General features: G+C 38.9%; 2 protein-coding genes across 3 annotated transcripts in view; one reads left to right on the top strand and one right to left on the bottom strand.

Annotated features, from left to right (window-relative positions):
* Window positions 1-24,513, bottom strand: part of TBCD (tubulin folding cofactor D) — a 376,677-nt gene that overhangs the window by 232,212 nt on the left and 119,952 nt on the right. The window lies entirely within an intron of this gene.
* ZNF750 (zinc finger protein 750) lies at window positions 13,440-21,933 on the top strand. Its single transcript, XM_088468451.1, has 3 exons — window positions 13,440-13,507; window positions 17,382-18,906; window positions 20,817-21,933. The coding sequence occupies exons 2-3, from the start codon at window positions 17,552-17,554 to the stop codon at window positions 21,454-21,456; spliced, it is 1,995 nt and encodes a 664-aa protein (XP_088324577.1). The 5' UTR covers window positions 13,440-13,507; window positions 17,382-17,551; the 3' UTR covers window positions 21,457-21,933.

Genomic DNA, 24,513 nt, shown 5'->3' with positions numbered 1-24,513 from the left:
TTGTCCTAAATGTTGTTTGATTCACAATATAAAAAAATAAAACACAACTTCACAGTTGTAGGCATGTTCTGTGAATGAAATGATGCACACCTTCAAACAATCCATTTTAATTCCAGGTTGTGAGGCAACAAAACATGAAAAATGCAAAGGGGCATTTTGCAAAGCACTGTAGATTGGGGAAAACAATGAAAATATTACATTTAAAGAAAAAGTTAGTTGGATGTATGAATTTTGGGCCGGATTCAGATATTTACACAGATGCAGCGATTGTTTGCCATTGCGCATAAGCCACACTGCGCGTAAAAAACACAGCGATCGCATTGCGATTACGGATGCACATAGGAATACATCTATATATTTATTGGTGCAAGATAATTTCTTGTTGGTTTCTATACATCGAACAGTGATCGACAGGTTGTCAACTTTTGGAGGTGGCCAGAAAAACGCAGGGGTATCTGTACGTTTGAACGCCGTTTCATGGGCGTACATAAATTAGCCACTGCGATTGCATACGCAGCATGAGAGCTCTCTGTCTCAGGAGAGCTGCCGAGTCTTCGACAGGTCAGACCTGAAGCAAGGGCAAGATGGCTGCTCAATGTGCATCGATATTACAGACATTTGATCAGGTATACAACGTCGTACGCAGATAAGGCGGCAGCAGTGGGCGTCCCTATGCTCGGGTGATCTTTGGAAACATTAGCATATTTTTGCTGCTGCATTCCATATGAAATCGCAGCTGCGATCGCATTACTGTCCATCTCTGAATGAGGTCCTTTGTTTCATACAAAAGGGAGTCTGACACGTTTATTGTCCTGCATCAGTATGACATCCCTACGCTGTCTTATCTGTCAGTCTGTGGTTTCACACATATCTCCATTCTCACCTCACATCATGATACTGCCCACATCACAAGCTGCCCTGTCCCATCTGACAAACCAGTGAACAGGTCCAATTCTCTTATAAGATCAGTGCTTTAAACTCCTGAAATACCCTGTGATGCTGTGAAATTGGCTGTGTTGTAAACATTCTAATCATGTCATTGGCTACATGTCCACTTCAATCATAGAAATCCTGGACAAGATTAAATGAAGAGCAAATAAAATATGGTTGCTCAGACCTCGTCAAATGCACCATAAAATAATAGTTATTCTACAGAGGTCCAGAAAACATGAAAATAAAGGGGCCTAGCCATTAGCAGATCTTTCTGAAAGACAAAAGATTTATATTTTGAAAATTCCTGGGGCTGCTGTGACAGATATCTGTCATGTACATGACAGATTTTTGCGAACGACTAACGATATTGCATGACATCATTCTGGGAGTGGATTTTTTTTTATGTTTCTATTCATTTTCATTAAAAAATCGCTCGTCGTTTACCGCGACAGATATTTCTAATATCTGTCAACGATAAACGATAATTGACCAACATGTTGGAGAGACAAAAGACCCAATTTGTCGGCCGCGGGAGTGAGCATTTTTATCGTTCAGAGCCTATCCAATAGCAGATAAATTGAACAACTGAACGATAAATCGTTCATCGTTCAAATTTATCTGCTAATAGATAGGCCCCTTAAGTGGACTGGGAGACTCGCCGTAGACCGGCAAATCCTGAGCAGAGTGAATCTCTCTTTAATTTGTCCACCCACCTAGCTCTGAGTGTTACCAAAATCATTGTGATCAGCATTACTGGTAATTTCTGTCCCACATATGCAATCATTTGGAGTGAATATGGTGTATAATGCATATTCACAAACAATAAAAATACTTCCTCATGCAACTAAATATATTTAAAAGAGATACCGAAATAGAAAAATGCAACACTAAAATCTTGAAGTGTTATCTTAAAATAGCCGTGGCTGATACTAACAGCAGAGGAACTCTTAAACAGATAAGTTTCTGTAATGTTAACTACAAATACTTATGTTAAAACTAGCTTTCAACATCACAGCAACAACAGTATTTTACATGTGTGAATTGTGCCCATCTAGTATTTTGTTTGGGAAAATGCATTTAAACAAATTATTATGTTAAAAAGACTTTTCAGCTAATTAACAAAATTGCTGAGGATTTCTAGTTCCCAGACAAGATGTAGTTATTATACATACAGCCGGCATCCCAGCTGACTAAATCCCGTCGCCAGAATGCCACTACCCGGCGCGGTAATACCGTCAGCAGTTGAGATGCAGACGCCAGAATCCCGACAGCCGGGATGCCGATTGTAACTATAGCGGGGCTGGTTAGGTCTTGGCCGCAGGGGGGAGGCGGTGAGGCGTCACGTGGGGTTAGGGTTAGGAGAGGATAGGGTTTGGTACCCCGGGGTGGGTTAGGTACCACTTGGGGGGTTTCGGGTTAGGCACTTGGGTTAGGCACTAAGGGGGGAGGGTTAGGTATCTCACAATATGTATTAGTGTGTAAATGATCGTTTAGTAAAAAATTAGCTACAATAGGGATTGCTGTAAAAAACAAAAATGCTGTCACCAGCAGGATCCACATAGCTCAAGAAAGAGCATGAAATACAGTGTGCTCGGAGTGAGCTCAACATATCTTCTGACTTGTGCTGCAATGATATGGTGTACCATCACCAGGCCCAGAGTGCAATTTATTAATTGTTCTCTTCAAGGTAAAAAAAAAAAGGCAACTAAGGTACCCCATATTTTCATAATTACATAGTTCACATAACATGAAAAAACATCTATTTAAGAGGTTCTAAACACAAAGAGGTTATAAAAAATGATGCACAAAAAAGTTGCTGTAACTTATAGTAAGATAAAGTAAATAGATATTTACTTTCATTTCCTATACCTCACTTGAAAAATGTCAGAACAGTGGTTACTATGGTTACACTGTATTATTTCTGCCCTATATAAACACCCACTGTGTATTTTAGATCAAGACAAACATATAAGGTGGTGCTTCTCCGGAATGGGTATGAAGTACCTGCGGCTGAATATTCATATCCCAACGCCGAAAGCCCGAAGGAAGAAGATGTTGACAGGGGAGGTAAGTACCCTAACCGTACCCCTCTCCCATCTCTAACCCTAACCCTCCCTTAGTGGAGCCGGAGCCTAAGCTCCCCCCGATGGTGCCTAACCCGAACCTCTCCCGGTGGTGCCTAATCCTAAACCTCCCTTCGGGGGTCCCTAACCCCCCACCCCCCTAACCGCAACCTAAACCTAACCCTCCCAGGGGGGTGCTAACCCTAACCCCCCTTCCCCTATCCTAAACCTAACCCAAGGGGGTGCCTATAAACCTAACGTCCCCCAGAGGTACCTTAACCTAACCCTCCCCCCATCCCTAAAGATAGGTGTCGGGATATCGATGCCTATCTTTAGTCCCGGATCAGGATTCTAACATTGGGATCCCGGCCGCCTGTAAATTAACTACATCTCGCTCCTCCTCCTATCTATGAAACTTAACTGATTTAGCAAAACTTTCCACTGTGTTATGTTTTACGTATAGGTAGTGTCATTCACTGTGTTATATTTTACGCAAAGGTAGTGCCAGTCACTGTGTTATGTTTTACATACAGGTAGTGTCATTCACTGTGTTATGTTTTACATACAGGTAGTGCCAGTCACTGTGTTATGTTTTACGTATAGGTAGTGTCATTCACTGTGTTATGTTTTACGTATAGGTAGTGTCATTCACTGTGTTATGTTTTACGTACAGGTAGTGCCAGTCACTGTGTTATGTTTTACGTACAGGTGCTGTCATTCAGTGTGGTATGTTTTTCAGATTTTACATTAAGCATATTCATATTCCAAACCATGATGCCAGATCTTATATTTTGCCCCTATACCATTCAGTGTGGTATGTTTTACTAATGTCCTTTCAAACATAAGATCTGGGAAATTGCCAAGTCTATCAACCTGGCAAATCTCTGGGTCTCAGCCAGACCCTGGTGAAGAGCAGGGTTGTGGACCTGGGACTTCATTCACACATAGCAAAAACCCAGGTTGTTGCGCGTTCACATGCAAATATCAGGATTTTTGCTCTATGTGTGAAAGGGGTATTACAGGTACTGCCATTCACTGCATTATGTTTATGTGTTGTGTAAAAGTACAGTCATTCACTGTGTGATTGTTATACATACAAGTGCAGTCACTCCGTGTGGTATGTTTTTCGTACAGGTGCAGCCACTCCGTGTGGTATGTTTTTCGTACAGGTGCGCCACTCCGTGTGGTATGTTTTTCGGACAGGTGCAGCCACTCCGTGTGGTATGTTTTTCGGACAGGTGCAGCCACTCCGTGTGGTATATTTTTCGGACAGGTGCAGCCACTCCGTGTGGTATGTTTTTCGTACAGGTGCAGCCACTCCGTGTGGTATGTTTTTCGTACAGGTGCAGCCACTCCGTGTGGTATGTTTTTCGTACAGGTGCAGCCACTCCGTGTGGTATGTTTTTCGTACAGGTGCAGCCACTCCGTGTGGTATGTTTTTCGGACAGGTGAAGCCACTCCGTGTGGTATATTATTCGGACAGGTGCAACCACTCCGTGTGGTATCTTTTTCGTACAGGTGCAGCCACTCCGTGTGGTATGTTTTTCATACAGGTGCAGCCACTCCGTGTGATATGTTTTTCGTACAGGTGCAGCCACTCCGTGTGATATGTTTTTCGTACAGGTGCAGCCACTCCGTGTGGTATGTTTTTCGCACATGTGCAGTCACTCAGTATGGTATGTTTTTCGTACAGGTACAGCCACTCCATGTGGTATGTTTTTCGTACAGGTTCAGCCACTCCATGTGGTATGTTTTTCGTACAGGTTTAGCCACTCCGTGTGGTATGTTTTTCGTACATGTGCAGCCACTCCGTGTGGTATGTTTTTCGAACAGGTACAGCCACTCCGTGTGGTATGTTTTTCGTACAGGTGCAGCCACTCCGTGTGGTATGTTTTTCGTACAGGTGCAGCCACTCAGTGTGGTATGTTTTAAAAATAGGTGCTTCCATGCACTATGGTATATTTTATGTACAGGTTTTACCATTCAATGCGGTATGTTTATACACAAGTGCTGCCATTCAGTGTGGTATGTTTTAGGCACAGGTGCTGTAATTCAGTGTGGTATGTTTTATATACAGGTGCTTTAATTCACTGTGGCATGTTTTATGTACAGGTGCTGTCATTCAGTGTGGTTTATTTATTTTAAATTCATTTGGATATAGACAGACAGTTCATGTCTATAATATTGTCTTCTTGCCTAAATATTTCTCATCACAGTCATTGCAGCAAATTCCCTATTATTCTCTATAGTAGCACTTGGTACACAACGTATATGCCTAGTGAAGTGGGAATAATGGGGAGAATTTCCGCGGCGATGGCTGGTCCCCGAGTAGGGGGTGGGGCTTAATGACGCAATTCCCTATTAATCGCGTCATTTAGCCCCACCCCCTATTTAAATATAGGCCAATTGTGTCAATTTGCTGTAAAGGGGTGGGGCTTAATGATGTAAGCCCCGCCCCCATCACAGACCATCTGCTTGTCCTCCCCAGGCTTCTCCCGAGGAGGACAATGAAAAGGTAGGCAACTATGTAATATAGGTGGCTTACCATGCCAACTTTTTCAAAATCGAAAATCTCATTTCCAACTTGAAATGTTTCCTATATTTATGCTTATGCATGTCCTACACTATTTTTTTTAGCATATATCATTGGTTAAAGTTGTATATTTTTGTAGCCCAGTAAAAACAACACTGTAGGACTTGTTTAACTTCTTAATTTACCTAAAAAGACAGCAATTCTCTGCAGGACGGATATGATCACCTCTCGTCACTTTACAATTTCCTCTGCTACTATAAGTAATGTCTGTGCACCTTTTACTAATTGTATCAATTATATGCATTGAATTGTATAGTATATTTGTTATGGCACACACCTTTGCATGCATCTCTTTCATGTGCCAACTTACTTGTTTTGTTGGAAATGTTATATAAACCAAAGGGAAACAAAAAAAAAACATTATATACACCCATTTGGACACAATGACTACAAGTTTCTGGTTCTTGTTGCCTGACATGGGACATGTCCAGACAAATCCATTTGCTGTTTAGTCAGTTGGGCTTGGTTTGGGAAGTACTGTATTGAGCTACAATTATTGCAATATGCAGTGTAAAATGAAAATGTCATAACACTTGTTTTCTAAATTCTATATGGTTTTCACAGTGCTCATCTTCTATTATTTATTATAGCCTTAATTTCCACTTGAGCGTTATTTCTGTCAACATACACTAGTTGTTTTCTAGAAATGTACTAAGCGACTGGCTATTTGGAATGATGCACATTGCAGAGGCCTTTTCTACAAAGATTAAATATCCTTTTTTTGAACCAAAAAATCATAATTCCAACCACAACAACTTAACAGTAATAAGATTTTGCACATACTATAGTAATATATATCAGTGTTGTGACACAACAAATCAGGAATGGAGAAGGAGACTTAGGGCCAGACTCAGATATATACGCTAATGCCGCCACAACTGCGAATTTGTACTCAGCGCTTGTACAAAAATATGCAAATGTCGCAGCCGCTGTAATTTGTATTGAGATGCCCACCAGCGGCTACGCAAATCTAAATGACTGCATACAAAGACACAGCAATGGTTGCCAATCAGCCGATAATCGGCCTTCTGAGTAACCCTATAGTCATGCAGAATGGCCGCAGGAACTGCAACGCCAGAGCCATTTCTACTGCATACGGGATCGTGGAAGAGAGACACCCCAAAAACGGTTGCAACACACCTGCGTTCAAGTGAACCCCCCCATTGCCGCCCATAAATAATCCCTGCCTGTCAAACACTTTGCAAATAAATCCTCACTGCGATGGCAGACACAAGGGCATGAGACTGGAGCCGTCCATTAATACAAATTCATCTCAGAAAAGGGATTTGATCAAATCCCATTTAACATTCACAGTAACTTCGCTTTTTAAGCCTTGCTTTTTGTTTTCTCTGTAAAAGGATCAGTATAAGCAGGGATAATTGTCACTTTATTTATACTTCTGCACAGATGACTGGATAATTCCAGTGACATCACTGAGGAACTTTCACAAATGGCAGCCATTTTGTGAAATGATTCACTCTTCATGAATTCATTATAGACCATTTTTGCTTGCTGTCCCAGAATGCCCGGGAGACTCTTGAATTTCAAGAAGTTCTCTCAGGATGCTGAGAGAGTAAGCAACATTTCCACAGCCCTTTTGCAGTGAAGTGGGAAGGGGCCATGGTGACTCAATTCACCATAAATTACGTCACAATGGTTCTGCCTCCTGCTGCAAAATGCCTATGTTGTTAGCAGCATCTTGCAATATGGTCAGGGCCATGATGATGTAATACAGGGCACCATGCTCCCCACATCGGAAAATAGATAGCCCCATAGACAAAAGGGCTTCTGTTATTATAAAAAAAAGGCTCTTCAACAATTGCTGTACATTATAATGAAGGATGCAAATAATCACACTAATTCATAATAGTATTACTGCTTATTCACATAAGGCACTGTCAGCAACAGAAAGGATGTCAGTTAGGGAAAACAAACAGCTTTACTAATATCCTGGTTTTTAAACAAACACCCTGTATATATTTTAGCACAATATGCATTTAAAGGTAAGTATGTTTCTTAGTTTGGGTTTCATAACAATAAGCAATAAAATATTCGTTCATAAATGGCACTTATTAACTACTAGTAGCTGCAATATTTAACGGCTGATGTAAATGAAATATTAGCAACAAACTTCAATGAAAGACCCCCTTAGTGGTCAAGGTAAAATACAAGATCTTATCTTATTGTATAATAAGATTTATACATAATAAACAATGTATACTTTAACTAGTGTTTCATTATTGAGTCTCTAGAACAGTGGGGGCATATGTATCAAAGCTTTTATGAGATAAAATTGTCAGAAATATATATCACCAACCAATCAGCTTATAACTTACATTTTCCAGGCTGTGTTTAAGAAATGATAGTTTGGATCTGATTGGTTGGTGATATATATTTCACAATTTTATCTCACATCAAGCTTTGATACATATACCCCTTAGGCTGTGAAATCTTAAGAATTATAGCACTGTGCACTACACAATTCCAATAAACAGGCTATGTCTTTGTCCCCCACCTGTCTCAATGTATTATTTCTCTAACCATTAAAGCATAATAAACTAATTTTCCTACATGATATGCAACACTAAGAAGTTTTTTGTTGCGGTGGCTTACTTCGTTATACTAGCTGACTTGGGAGAAACCAATGGAAGACACCTGTCCTGAAAGTGTGTCACATGGAGGGGAAGCAGAGTCCCTGGACAGGGTATGTTTCTGTAAATTACCATGTGTCAAACTGTTCCAGCTCTCCAGCATTATAAAACTACTAGGACATCTGTGTTAACCAGTCATGCACCATTAAGCAATGTGTGTGTGTACACTGCTCACAAATTGCCAGGGAGGAACAAAACAGGTAGGCTTTCATCAGCCTCTGCTCTCTGGGGTGATGGAGATAATAGTATGCTTCATTCTATTATTAATTTATTATTATTTATTACCAGTTATTTATATAGTGCACACATATTCCGCAGTGCTTTACAGAGAATATTTGTTCATTCACATTAGTCCCTGCCCCAGTGGAGCTTACAATCTATATTCCCTACCACATGCTCACATACACACACACACTAGGGTTCATTTTTGTTGGGACCCAATTAACTTACAGTAAAAGTATATTTTTGGAGTGTGGGAGGAAACCGGAGCACCCAGAGGAAAACCACGCAAGCACAGGGAGAATATACAAACTCCACACAGTTAGGGCCGTAGTGGGAATCGAACACACAACCTCAGTGCTGTGTGGCAGTAATACGAAACATTACACCGTCCCTGCCTGGAACACGTGGGAGATGTACTGCAATAACAGGGGCAGTTTAAACTCACATGTTATACAAATAAGATGAAGGAAAAACACTTACATAAATAGCAATCTATTTGTAGTGTTTAAAAGCTAAGAATAAGTAAACAAATATATAAACTAACACTTCAATAATTAAATGACACTAAAAATATGCTTAGAAAACAATAGTATGCATACCATATCAGTTACCAGGATACGTGAAATACGGACAGACAAGATTATATTTAAAAAGCTTGCTGTAATCTACATTGCAGTTGGCATACAAATCTAAGTCGTTGACTTGCAAAGTGGGTATATTCTAGAAAAATATGGTCACATACCTTGAATATTCTGGTCCTATAGAAATAAATGTCTAGAACAATTCTAGTAGGATTCCAGGCAGTGAACTTCACCCTCTACTTTGAAATATTAGAAAATTTGGGTCATACAAGCAGAGTGTGCTGCTTTTAAAAAGTTCATAGACATAAAATATAAACAATTTCATATTAAAAGGCATCTTGTGACATTCACAAACTCAAGTCTGGGATCTTTCATCCTTAAATCCATTGTCCGAAAACCGGAAAGAAAAATAAAATGTAAATTAGCTGCTGTTCGGACATCATGTTTTATACACAGACACCAAAAAGGTATATTTACTGAGCAATGGCCTTTCCAAACCGTTGCTGGTCTGCGGGTTCTGGCTGCAAGATTTAAAAGAGCAATAATATTTCATGTAAAACTAGATTTGTTATGCATTTAATATTGTTGCCCTTTAAATCGCACTACCAAAACCACAGACAAGCAGCAGATTTTCTTAGAAAATATACCTTTAACTCTGTGCAATAACTAAGCAAAACTTATAAGCAATTTCATGAGGAGGGACATGTCAGGGAAAGAGCGAGAAAAGATAGGAGTCATTGTGTTCTAATATATTTTAGATCTAGTGCTCCAAATTACATAAGTCCTTATCCGGAAAACCTTTAACCCCAAACACTCCGGATAATACCTGTGTATCGGTACAAATGTCCTACTGAAATAATTGGTCATACAAGTAATGATTTGAACACACCCGTTCCTAGTCTGGCAACACACAGATCTGTGAAGTTGTACAGATTCAGTGGCTCAAGTATCACAATGAACAAACAGATCCCAGGAGACTCCTTGCAATGTGGCTGGTTAATCACTGCACACACGCCAATGTGCCAAGAACAGGTTCTTTTTACCAGATTAGAGCAGACTGGATTTTGATTACGTAGACTGAAACCATCTATGTAGCATAGTCGTGTGCTTTGATGTTAACCATACCGACACCAATGTTTCGAAAAAATTATTGGTAAAAATTGTATGACTCACACAGATTTGTTGATGGGGGAAAAGTTTGTTTCATATGTATTTTTTAAAGGGAAGAGTGATATTATATTTAATGTTTCAGTATTTATTCAATACAAGTGTCTTGTTATAAGTTTCATCATGTATAGAACTACTGACGATATCAGCGAGAACAAAACTGAACAAATGAAATGTGTGTGTGCGTGCATGAACATAATATATATATATAAATCACAGTCGGATTGGCACTCAGCTTTCAAATTCAAAGTGCTCCGCTGCCCTCTGGACCAACAATATGTACAATCGTGTTACAGACAAGCAGCAGCACTCAGAGACTGCTAAATATTTAGAATAGTGTATGTAAAACAAATACATAATCCAACGTTTCGGGACTCACACGTCTCTTAATCACCTTGATTAAGGGACGTGAGTCCCGAAACGTTGGATTATGTATTTGTGTTAATTACAATATTCTAAATATTAAGCAGTCTCCGAGTGCCACTGCTTGTCTGTAACACGATTGTATATATATATATATATATATATATATATATATATATATATTATAGTCTGCCCATTTATTTGTTTCCACCTGTTCCTTCATGTGTGTGACTATACCATAGAGTGCTGGTATCGCTGATACTTACACATCACAAGGCCTGTATGACGAGTATAGACACAGTGAGATTCTAATACACATTATAGCTCAGAATGACGGCAAGAAAGGAGGTGTCAGTCCAAACAGTCTGTTTTCTTCCCTGCCAACTGGAATAAATCAGACCACTCTATCATTACTTCTGTTTTATTAAAGGTAATCTCTTTAAGAGAGTAGCTAATTATAAAACTGGATGTCCAACTTTTACAAGAGGTTCTCCTATCTATGCAATAAGGAACCAAACACATAGGGGCATATGCATCAAAGCTTGATGTGAGAAAAAATTGTGAGATATATATCACCAACTAATCAGCTCCTGACTATCATTTTTTAAACACAGCCTGCAAAATGTACCGTAAGTTAGAAGCTGATTGGTTGGTGATATATATCTCACAAATGTATCTCACTCACATCAAGCTTCAATACACATGCCCCATAGAGTGGAAATCTGTTATTTGAGCATAATCAAATTTTATTTTCTTACATAATGTAATATTACCAGTCAGACTGGAAAGCTATGCCTAAAACGAACATCCTCTGGGGATTTCAGTCACCCTCTCGTTGAATCTTTACAGCAGCTGATGGCATGTTAACGTTTCCCATTAATTACCCAGAATAAATATATTTTCAACTGTTACCAAAGCCTGAGAGGTCTAATAAAAAACTTAAAATATTCAAAAAACCGTATTAGCGACTTTTGCATGTGTTTCTGACTTAATATATGTATTAACTGGAAATAAAAGTAATATCTACAATCTTTTTCTATAGATTTATTTACAGTACAATATGGATTAAAAGCAATGGCACCTTTCACCTGCTCTTTAATACATATTTCATCAAAGAGCTACAGGACAGTCACCTGTTCATATCCACCATCTCTACTGGGGTTTTAATCAAAGCTTTAACTACCCTTGCAGCCAAGTAATACTTGATAATTATTCCTAAGCTTTGTTTCCACCCTTTAGTTTCAGGGTGTGACCTCTTGATCTGTCACTGGTGTTATGCTGAAAAGCTATCCATTCTGAACTCTCCCGACTCCTATTGTATATTCCATAACTGACTGTTTGTATATAGTGACTTAAGTGTACTCGCTGCTTATACAACCAATATCCATTATGATGCAGTCTATTGATTTTCTAAGATACCATGATCAGTGAGCTATACTATAGTGATTCTCTATGCTGGATTCTCATGAATATTAATATTGCTGCCTCTCCTGTGTGTAGGTGACTGTTACACTTTAAAAATAAGGGAGCAGTAGTAGTAGTACAATCAATATTTAGCAATAAACTGCTGATTGCAATAAGATCCTGAGCCAAATATAAGAATTCATTAAATTGATCTATAAGCATACAGAAACATCTTATCCAACTGGCCAATAATCTATAGTAAAATAACACCTCGTTGATCTCTACAGACGATCGTCAGGACAGTCAGAATGGCTGTGCTTCACTACGATCAACATTATCATTTTCCCCTCGCACAGAACAATAATGTTGATGTTGGGGTATCGTATTATACTGTGATGTGCGCAGCTGAAGATTGCAGTTGTACATCACAAAGAGTTCTATACGGACCTACAAGAACGATATTAAGCCATAGAGTTTAAAACAAATCTGCATGGAAGTTAGAAGATTATGAAAGAGATTAATCAAAGCTTGGAGAGAGATAATGTAGTTAGATAAAGTACCAGCCAATCAGCTCCTGTCATTTTACAGGTTGTGTTTGAAAATTGACAGTTAGGATCTGATTGGTTGGTACATTGGGGCCCATTTATCAATGAGTTTTATCCACATGTAACGAGTTTTAAAACTAGTTGCATTTGATAATGGTGCTCCAGCCAATCAGCTCCCAACTGTCATCTGTTTGAAAAATGACCGTTGCGAGCTGATTGGCTTCAACACCATTTATCATACGCAACAAGTTTTAAAACTCGTTACGTATGATAAATGGGCCCCAATGTACCAACCAATTAGCTCCTAGCTGTCATTTTTCAAATACAACCTGTACAATGACATTTAGGAGCTGATTGGTTGGTACTTTCTCTCTCCACTTTATCTCTTTCCAAGCTTTGATACGTCTCCCCCCTATATTAGATACCTCACACAGGTGAGAGAACTGAGTCTCCAATAACTATTTTCCTTGTGGTCATCCCAGTTCTATCCATTCAGAAATATAAATATATAATTTTGTCTATTTCTCTGAAAGTATCTCCTATGTCATGAGTCAGTGATTGGATCGATAATCAATCTGTTATGCTAATAATAATGTATAATAGAGTTAAAAATAATAATTTTTATTAACATATCAAATAACATAAGTGCAAGGTATTCAGCAACAAGGGCAGATCGTTAGCTGTTTGTAAAAATCCAATATATCACTTGTTACAGTCAGGAGAAGAGCTGGTGATAATAGGACTGTTTGCTGCCTGTAAGTGCACAGGTCTAGTGAAAGAAACAAGTATATTGGTTGCAAACACAATGAATAGCTGCTCGGGGCACAAATAATATCAGGTGCATCTCTACAGCCTCAGGGTTCAACTCCTGTACTTTAATCCCTCCCACTGAGCCAGCTCTGATCATTCTTCTTAGGAATAAGTCAGAGGACAGGTACTTCTCTCTCTCCAGCTGACACACTCAGGGAGCTCTCTACACTATCTGGTAAGTTTTATTTTACATTATTACACTTCAACTTTACTTTCCCTTTGCTCTTAGTTTCTACAAAACCTTTTTAATCAGCCATATTTTAAGCTGTACCAGGATATACATATGCTGTCATTTCTTTTTCTGCTTCTATAATCTAGCAGGTGCTTTGCCCAGACATATTTCACTAAGCTGAGTATTAGGAAAGTTTTTATAGACCATTGGTTAAAAAAAAAAAAAAGTCAAATATCAGAAAATTTCTACCTGTCTTTGTAGCCTGAATTTAAAACGTATTTACATTTTTCTCATGCACCTAAAAGCTAAACACATAGTTCTCATTAGCTGAAAAATACTAAATTAAGTATAAAGGGGGGGAGCTTTGCCAAATTGGCTGTAGCAAAACTAAAGGTCTATCAGTGCACCTGTTACAGTGTAGGACCCATCACACATCTGGGGAGAACACTTGTTATATACTTAGTAAATCTGTCTGTTTTCAACTGTTCCTGCTATGGACTAGTCTGGTTACAGTATTTTTGAAGCTTGTTTTCTTGTGCAATAAAACTTTTGCATTATTTATTTCTGTTACTGTGTAGGTAGATACTTAGCTACATAGTATCACACAAACTGCAACTATAACACTATGTTGCTAGGTTGCCGAAATGATATGTTGTATATGTTATTTAAATTTTCTGAATATGGCTTTATTATCTGACAATAATTCTGATATCGATGCTTGTCCTATATTAGTTAAACTTTTAAATACTTGGCTGTTTCGCCTATCTGTATATCTATGTGCTCACAAACTTTTAAATAAGTTGCAATTATGCCCTCAGACTGGTATCTTGGTATCTCCTGAAACTCCTTGTTCTTGCGACATACAGGCTGGGTGACAGTGGCATGTCATTGGGTTATGCAATAAATGCCACATCACAAGGCTTTAATTATAATATGCCCTTAGTTTTTTTTTTACCAACTGTGTCTCCTTATCAGAGGTCACTGGGCAACAGTACAAGCAATCTCCTCAGTATATGTTGAGTTACTACTATTGTACTTGGGGTGACACTGATGCTAGGTTTCAGAAATTTTTCTCACACATCTAGAAATATATTGATCTCTGGGTTCTGGTGAGTAGATTTGTTTTCTTCCCTGATCTCCGATAATACAGGCAGGTATGGCGTAGCTGGCAAACACTTAATAAAGGTGGACATATTGTGGACTGGTAACATTTAGTTAAAAAGGAGAACGTTTTTTTTACAATTTAATGACATGGGTAGATACTGAGCGGAATTAGACAGAAACTTAAGTTTTAACCAGCAACAATAAGACGTAGTTGAAATTGAATAAGCAGAGTCCATTACAGTATGGAAATGCTAAATACTGGCTGCTGGTGTCAACAAATGAACCTCACAAAGCTTGGTCTCTTGTTTGTTGTGACAACTGTAACTTTCAAAGGGAAGTGATTAGCACTGGCACTTTCAGGTACACTCCGAGAATAGTACAGAAACTGACCCAGGCATGTCTGGGCAGTGAGGGGACAGCTTTTACTGGACAGAGGTTGCTGCGATCCAGGCTATATAGACTGTTGTCCCTAGCTGTCTGAATTTGCATATCCCATTGTTTTAAACTTATTAAACAGCAGGCCATGTGAATCAGATGAGACGTCCAATAGGTAACCTATTGCTATTATTTACTTATTTATTATGCAGACGGAGGCATTCTGAGGCCCTCCAGCATGTCTTAGCATACCATGCCAACAGCTTGCTGGAAGATGTGGTTCCACAAAACGTTAGAGATACTCAGATTGCTTACTTCATTTTAAAAATTTCAAACCCATATGTATGCATTCATGTAGCTACTAAGCACAGACATGTACCAATTGTATTCATATATGTGTAGCAAATACATGTGGTTATATATATTTTCAGATCATGCATGTGTATACTGCACCTGAAGCAGAGACAATTAGCTCTTCATGTAATATCACTGCTGAAACTCTTAATAAATTAAATTTTGGCTAAGTCAGACAAGGCATATATTGCAATACTGTGTGCAGTGCATACAACTTACTGTATATATATATATATATATATATATATATATATATATCCACTGAGCTATGAAATAAATAGAAAATTCAACTGATATATACATACACACACCAACTGAAGTTCCTTTTTATTTCATAGCTCAGCATACACACAGCAGCTTTCGGTACTGAAAATTAATCAGTCTTCACATAATGCTAATATGAGTTAACCACTTGAATGAAATAAAGACATTTCTTTAGAAATAGGTGCCCCGCGGCTCGCAAGCAATTAGTTTCTATGTTTTCAAGAGTTATCTGTCAGAGGTTTTGTAACAATCATCATTAAAATCATGCTGCTTCAAGCTAGTGATGAAATCACTCTTTTTTTCGTTGTAAATCCTTGCCATAACAGATCTTAAGTCCACAGTCTGAGACTATGCACTCCACCACTTTCTCACGCCTTAAGTATCGTTGAAAATAGAAAGACATGCTGGTACAAGCCATATCTACACTCCACAAGGGAACTGGAAGGAAAGATAATAAAATTAACTTCTCTATTGCCTTAGCTACCTCTAAATAATAAAAATGGTTAAAAAGAAAAAAAAAAAAAAGAAGGGAAATTAAAAGAAAGAAAAATAGCTCGACCTAGCTACATAAGATTTATGGTCAACACAACTCAGCCGATTCATTTAAGACAGGGGTATATTTACTAAAGTGCAGGTTTTTTAAAGTGGAGATGTTGCCCATAGCAACCGATCAGATTCTACTTATTTATCTAGCACCTTCTAGAAGGTAATGGCTAGAATCCGATTGGTTGCTATGGTCAACACCTCCACTTCTAAACACCCGCACTTTAGTAAATATACCATACAAGGTTAGACCAGTAAAAAAAAACAACACACACATATGCTTGCATATCATAATGAAATACCTTGGGAATGGGACCCAAATATACACACAGAATGCATTTATGTGTTATATACACCTTATACACACAGCCTGCAAGTAATTTTATACAATATTTTCAATTATTTTGTGGCTCAAACAAAGTTTGTGTACATACATAAAATCCAGTTATGTTTCATATACACCCTATACACACAACCTACAGGTTATTATATGCAATATCTTTAATAATTTGTGCCTTAGACAAAGTTTGTATACATTGAACCATCAAAAATCAAAAGGTTTCATTATCTCAGTCAAGCCAAAAAAATTCTTTATTTCGGAATATTCCGTATTTAAGAATATTTGGATATGGGAGACTCAACCTGTATATATATATTATATATATATATATATATATATATACATATATACATATATATACATATATACATATATATACACATACATACATACACACACACACACGTTAGAATTTTTGTCTGAAGACGATACTCCTGTATTTCTGAGCAAAGAAGGGCTGATTGTTCTTCTTCGACTCTCATACTGATACCTGCTGTTTTTGGTTCTCAAAAATATTTGGAGGCTGCCACAAAGTTAGCGGAGTTCATTTCTCATTTTAGTATAAAAGATTTGTTGCGTGTCCCCAAATATGACAAGTTATTTAAGTTGGGCCATTTCAGAAGCTCTTGGGATGCAAAACTGTCAATCACCATCCTACTATAACAAGGCAGTTGTGGTATTTACCCTTGTTGAGCCAGTTTTTCCAGCCCTACTTAAACATACAATGAGGTGTCACGGTATGTGGGCTAGGAAAGTCACAGTGAAAGAGCTGGGAGCTGTTAGAGAAATCTACTTGTAGAGCAGAATCTCCAAGCAAGATAAAAAGATAGTTTTCTATGTGCATAGGGGATAAATGTAGAAAAGTTTACTAATGACTTGTCTTTCTGTCATCTGCAGGTCTTGAACAACCTGCTGTTTAGCTTGAGCTTGTGGGAACACAGTGGTCTCTTAAACAACAGGACTCTTAAAGGCAGTTTGGTGTAAAAGCTGGAAGACCTGGACTATTCACAAACAGTATAAAAATCCACTTGTAGGTGCTAAGTGGTTTCATTGCTAAAATAATTAACATGTCTCTTCTGAAGGAGCGCAAGCCCAAAAAACCTCACTACATTCCTAGGCCTCCAGGAAAACCATTCAAGTACAAGTGTTTCCAATGTCCTTTCACCTGCAATGAGAAGTCCCATCTGTTTAACCACATGAAGTACGGGCTTTGCAAAAACTCCATTACACTAGTGACAGAGCAAGACCGGGCCGTCAAGAGTCCAAAGTCAAACTCTCTGGAGCCAAAGCAACCAAACACTGAGGGGTTGGTGAAAATCACATCTGTTGTTACAAACAGACACATGGTGGCTGATTCAAATTCTCCAAATGAAATAACTAAAGATGATCTGAAAGAGAATGTAGATAATAAAAATAAAGAGGTGACATCCCATATAGAAAAGCTAGTGAACCACAGAGAAGTGGTTTTACCTTCACCGCCAGGACACAGCCCAGTCAGTAAACCAGCAGTCATTGAGGGTATTTTAAGGCCATCGGCTTTCATCCCTGTTGGGGAGCATAGGTATTTGAAGCCAATGGAGAGTAGTCACATAACAGAAATGATGCCTCATGTGGAATCTGTCAAGACAGTACAAAGTGTGGGATCTGCTTTCCACAGTATGCAAACCATGTGGAAAACAGGACTAGTTCCGCCAGAGATCAGCCAAAAGGCAACAATTCCCCGGTACATCCGTCCAATGATACCAGAATACGCAGCCCCATTATATTCTGAGCCAGGAGTAACAACAGTCTACTCGCCTTATATGTGTGACAATCCAATGCTATCAGTTTATAGTAGGCCAGACCAGAGACTTTTTCGTCCACACCCTATCCAAACTACAGGACTGTCTCTACCCAAACCAATAAACCCATCCTTTGATTATAGCTTTCTACACCAATTCCAGCAAAACCCACCAATTTCTTATGGGTTTTACAGATCTGCAGAACATTCCTTTTTACCTTATGGTTTGAAGATGCACCATGATTCCAGCCTACCCAAAGACCACACTGCTCAGACAATGGACAATGCACCTTTTGTCTATCAAACACCAAGCCCACCCCATTGCTATACTGAGGTAAAGCAGGTTGACTGTCAAAAAGACACCTTGCTGAGCCAAGCCAATAACACTAACCATAAAAATGAAGGAGAAAGTGTGAAAATGAGTCCACGAGCTGGCAGTGCTGCTACCGGGTCCCCTGGCCGACCAAGCCCAACTAACTTCACCCAGAACAGTCAAAGCATTGAAGGAATCTTTGATCTTTCTACCAAATTTACCTCAACAACAGGACCAACTGATAGCGCAGGACAACACTTCACAACTTGTAAGCTAGTGCAAAAAAGCACAGATTTCCAAACATCACTGAGCAGAGGGAATTCTCCGAGGTAAGTTTGACTTGTGTTCTAGAACAGCTATTTTGTAAACTGGATGAGTACTTTTGAAGAACAACACTTCAGAAATAATTATATTGACTTAAGCTGGCCACACATCTAAAGATTATCTGTCCAACCAGCCAACTAGTTGATTGGTTGGAATGGAAATCTGGTAAGGAATACAATCAGCTGGAAAATGGACCAAAACTGTTGTTTGAACAAACAGTTTAGATCAAACATTTAACAAACTTGTCTGAACAACCATTTTCATCTTTTTTTTCTGGCATTTAGGAGCAAATTGCTGATCATCATTTACTCCCATACGTTACCAGATTTTCATTCCAACCAATCAACAAGTTGGCTGGTTGGATGTAAGTTGGTCTAGTGTGTGGCCAGCTTTAGCCTTTAAAATAAAAAATAGAATGCATTCTCCTTATCAACATCAACTAGTTTTCCGTACCTCATTATTTGAAAAACAGTATTAATAAACATTAATGATGAAACATCAACTAAGAACACAGGTTAATGTTGGCACTAGAGCACTGGTTGCTTTAAAATGCTGAAAAATATTTGAATTCATAGTTTAATGTCCATTTGTAAAGGGCAAATTCTTCAGAAAACTTGGTGATCTATAAAGTAGGGAGGTATAAGGAGAAGATCAATGCATTATTTTTCCATAATCAAATTTAGTTTTTGTACTGCCATGGTGATATGTCTAGTTGGGCGTTTCCAGATTACAAATAGATTTTCTCCAGACTTTAAGGGCCGTATCCAATTAGACGCGAAAACGTTAAGTTTTAGCATGCGAAAACTTTGCGCACTGTTCACTTTTCACGTCTATCAAGTCTGCCGTTATTCACGCAATCGTATGGTAAAAACCGCAATGCAGCATTCGCCCAAAAAAAATTATTGCCGTTTGCGACAATAAGTACAGCTGAAAATGGGGAAATCTGTCTGTACCCCAAAAAAGGTCAACTAAGATAGGGTAGAAGTCTGTTGGGGCCATAATCTAAGGGTTTGGGGTTCTCAAATTGTATCAAATGGCTGTTATATGCATTTTTCACTAAGAGTCAAAAAATGTTAGAAAGCAATATTTTTTGGATAAATATATGCTGTAGTTAAATTGGGGGTACGTATGTTTATGTGTCATAAAAGTGCATTTTTGAAAAATTTTAAAAATACACCTGCTCCATTCATGCAGCACCCCAAAATACCAATCCCACTACTTTTAACCCATTTTCCAACACTTTTTACGTTTTCACCCCAAAAATGGCATGTCATTATTGGCTGAATTAAGCCAACTAAAAAAATATTTTTGCCTAATTAGTCATTGGGGTGGGGGACCAAGGGGTTCTGAACCAAGGCCCAAAAATAGTGGTTTTGCACAAGTTTTCACCTGCTCTGAGATGGTGAAAACTTTTTGCCACTTTTGACTATGGAGAATTTGCACGTGCGAAAAGCCGCATGTTTTGGGCCTGATTCAGACATGGGAATAGAGTGAGATATCTCTCTCAACTGATCATCTTGGTGAAACCATGCTGCACTGCAGGTGGGGCAGATTTAAAATGTGCAGAGAGATTTAGATTTGGGAGGAGTATTTCCAAACTGACATCTAAATTGTAGAGTAATAATAAAGCTGTGCAGTATTTGTGGGTACATGCAAAATCAGTCAGTATTTACCCCACATGTAAAAAAATTTATGTATTTACACCCCTTGCATTGCAATATGGTTTGTTCAGGTTCACAGTTGAGAGAGATATCTCACTCTATTCCCAACTCGGAATCAGACCCTTTGTGCGAAAAGTTAGCACCAGTGAAAACTGTTGGCACAACTGCGGGTTATCGCAGCTAAATGGATTAGGCCCTAAGCTTTTTACAATAAATAATTACATTATTAATCTGTGATATATCTTTTATTTCAGTGTGGGTAATGAAGAAGTCATGTCCAGCGGAGATGATTTCACTACTGTCCGTGATGTAATGTCCACCTGCGAAGACGACTCTACAGGTGTTCCTCTTAATCTTTCAAAGAAACCAGAGTTGGAAACAGGAATTAGTATTGTTTCTACAGTGGAACCTGTTGCTTTTATGGAGATGCAAGAAATGCCTCTAAACCTTTCTGTCAAAGATTCCAGCAAGAAAGAGACTACAATGCTTATCAGTGATGGCTCACCGTCTCCAAATCACAGCTCATTTTCACCTAGCTATCTGATCAAGCCCACCAAAAACACAGCCAAAACTTTTGATGCAAAGGCACTAATTGAGAACTGTGATGAGCAAAAACAATCTGCTGCCGTAGCTCTTTGCCAGCTAGCAAGCTACAGCCCTGGTCCGGCAGCACGAACGAGCGAGGACGACAGTTCAGAAAAACAGAGCACTGCATTAGAGCAGGCTGAAACCAGCCTTCCAGATGCCCAACGAACAGGAAGCCAGGCAAAACAGAGGGGGCAGAAAAGGACCAACCCCAAAGAGACAGGGAAAGCAAACTGCATAAATAAAAAAGCTAAAACAGCTGCTTCTGGCAGAGTGTTCACACTGAGGAATCGGCATAGGGTGTCTTAGACTGATATTTATACTGTCATCCAGAAACTGATTTGATTCATAACAAACATCTCCAAAAAAAAGAGACATTTAAACCTTCTCAATGTCTGCACCCAAAGTGGTTAAGCACTACAAGTTTTTTTTGTTTTGTTTTTTTAAGTTATTCATGTGTATAACTATATACTTGCTGATGTCAGAAGGCTATATTTAATTGAAAGCTAACATTTAGCTGAATAACAATTAAAAGAAAAGTGAACTCAAGTACTGTGTCCATTGAACAGGAACAGATAATGATTTACATATTATATTTATATTGGTAATATTTATTTTTGTATAAAACAGCACTGCAGGGTAAGGGTTTTATATAACCTTAATACATTGTACAAAGTAAAGATGGCCTTTTTTTCTGTAAGCAATCAATGTACATTTTAATATTGCTATGTGCCACCTCGTCTGCTAGCTTTCAGCATAATTTAGTAAATCAATAAAACATTAAATATTTGGACCAATGGTTTGTTTTGCTTTGTATGTTTCTTAAAAGCTACGTAAACCTGCATGCTGGGGGAGGAGAACAGCAAAGAGGTTATGTGTAATAAAATGCAGGTTTGAGGTTATTTCTTGCGTCAATGCATGAAAATGATCTTAAAATTAGATTTATTGTACAGTGTTTCTAATGCTGGGCATACACTGCCAGATAAAATGTCTGTCAGACCGACAGACATTTTATCTGGCTGGCTGCCAGCCGCAGATGTCCGCGGCATACACTGTGAGAGAAATCTCACAGTGTATAGCCTGACATCTGCGCTCCGCCCCCGGGGGAGGAGACATTTCCCTGTTCCTTCCGTAGGAAGGAACACAGGAAATGTCTATCTGTCGGCCGCGCTGGGCATACACTGCCCGATGCGGCCGACAGTTTCCCGGGTAAATATCGCATCGGACGGGCATGCTGGACAATCCAGCATGCCCGCCCGAGCAATATTTAACCCTCGGTCGCCCGCATACACGCTGCAATTATCGCGGCGATCCGCCGATATCGGGCGGATCGTCCCGATAATTGCAGAGTGTATGGCCAGCATTAGATGTAACTGTTCAGCAAATACAAATAATATATGGAATTACCACAAAAAAAATTATAACTCCAAGCTACACATGCAATCTGTGTAAAAAGTTTCAGTAACATACACAATGTATTACAGCCATTTTCTGAACAACCAGTTATCAACAAGACTGACATTTTTCAGGCCTCAGTGAAGTCACTGGTTCCTATGGAATCTACATTCTCCCTTCTCATTACTGATGGTTCAGCCCAAATAATAACAAATATTTAAAAGTACCAATTGTGCACTTCATTGGAGAAAACCTTGAATGCTGATGCTATCATTGTGAGCAGGCTATGGAGGAGCTGCTATAAATATAAAGTTTTTCCCTAAAAAATCTCCCTCCGACACACAAAAAGAAAAAAAGTTAAAACCAATGGGGACACTCCCACTCATCTTCATCTCATCTGCAAATGTGACCACTTGTAACCACTTTAGAAGGTGAGCAGCACTCAGTCATGGTGTAGATGTTGGCTGCCTAACAACCCCTTTTAGCCACCTAAATAGCCTGCCATACTTGATTCCTACTCACATTCAAAATTCTCCAAGCTACAAGAATCTATTCGTTTAGGAAGAGGGGGATTGGGAGAATCTTCTGCAAAAGATTTAGCCAGTATTTCAAAACCCACACAGGACATACTGTATTTGAAACCTACTTTACCTACTCTCCAGGTATGTCCAGGAAATTCAGATGGATGGTAGGGTCAGGGGGGAGTAAGTCAGATTCCCGCATGCCGCTCACTGTCCAGGCAGCTTATCATGTCACTGTAGCTCCACCCCCCACTTTATTACTATGAAGGGAATAATGGCGTTGTAAAGGGCGCACAATGCTCCCGGCACATCCTACATAACGCTTTTTCTTTTGCATCAATTTTAATTAATGTCCCACAAGTGCACAGTGCACAGGTATACAATTATAAAGCAACATATTATACAAGTCAGATGTATGAATTATGTTTTACATAAAAGGTGCACTTGAATCAATAATATTCCTGTGTAAATTTAACAGGAGTCTCACATCATTATTCTGTGCTGTTGGAGGACCCTGCTCCGTCCACTATCTAATGCTAAGTCTGTGACTTCTCGCTTGTCTCTATTCCTGTCCTCACATCATCACATTCCCCTGTCCCCATTATTGCAATACTACCAGTGTATAGGTCACTGTCTCTCACAAGAAAAGCACATTAACCTACTGAATTTGCCTGTTGTGCTGTTGGATAAATCTGGCTGGTTACAGGTTTAAATCCAGTGATCTGATTGGATACAGGTTGCTCAATCCCTGCCTACTTCAAATCCCGGATAAGCAGTAAAGGTTGAATACATTATGATGCTCAGTGCAAAGTAAATGTGCATTAAAAAAAGACCTACAGTAGAGGGTAATAGTGGAAACTAAGTCAAGTACTTGCTCAAGATTATGCTATCTTGAGCAAGTACTGCATTTATCTTAGACTCTAAAACTATACATTATAGAAAATGCCTTTGTACATCTGCTGTGAGCTAAAATAAAAAATAGGTGGTGTTGGGGGAAAGGGGTGTTAAATTAACAAGGGTCACAAAGGGTGTGGTGCCCATCCAGTCTAGGTAAAAATATTAGTGGCGGTGGCGCAGTACACCATATTCCCATCATCTACATTTTTTATATTTGTGCTCCAGGCAAGGTAAACTAAATAGTTAGCTACAAATACCTAGAAGCAACAAACCTAAAGAATGTGACTTCAGACAATAGTATTATGACTTGCAAAACACAAAGTAGGAGAAAGATAAACCGGTAATGAACATGCAACCATATTCAGCATTCCATCCGGTATGGTTACCCTCAATTACTCTTAGGGCCGTTTTCAATTGCCGACGAAAAGCCGAGATCGGCGAAAAGTTCTCGCCGGTGACGTCATTTCGCCAGACAAGAACTTTCCCCCGTATTTAATTCCAAACACTTTTCGCCGGTGCGAAAAGTGCTTTTTAGCGTGCAGAATTGGGGGTT

Source organism: Taudactylus pleione, unplaced genomic scaffold (assembly GCF_031769625.1).
Source record: "Taudactylus pleione unplaced genomic scaffold, aTauple2 ptg000012l, whole genome shotgun sequence".
In the NCBI taxonomy this organism is placed as follows: Eukaryota; Metazoa; Chordata; class Amphibia; order Anura; family Myobatrachidae; genus Taudactylus; species Taudactylus pleione.
Note: the sequence above shows the minus strand (reverse complement) of the source record. Positions and strands in the feature narration are given on the sequence as shown.

What these genes read in the sequence shown, in the direction of transcription:
- ZNF750 (XM_088468451.1), top strand. Translation starts at nt 17,552, where the DNA reads ATGTCTCTTCTGAAGGAGCGCAAGCCCAAAAAACCTCACTACATTCCT. An exon ending in AGCAGAGGGAATTCTCCGAG is followed by an intron (nt 18,907 to 20,816) that starts GTAAGTTTGACT and finishes CTTTTATTTCAG; the next exon opens with TGTGGGTAATGAAGAAGTCA.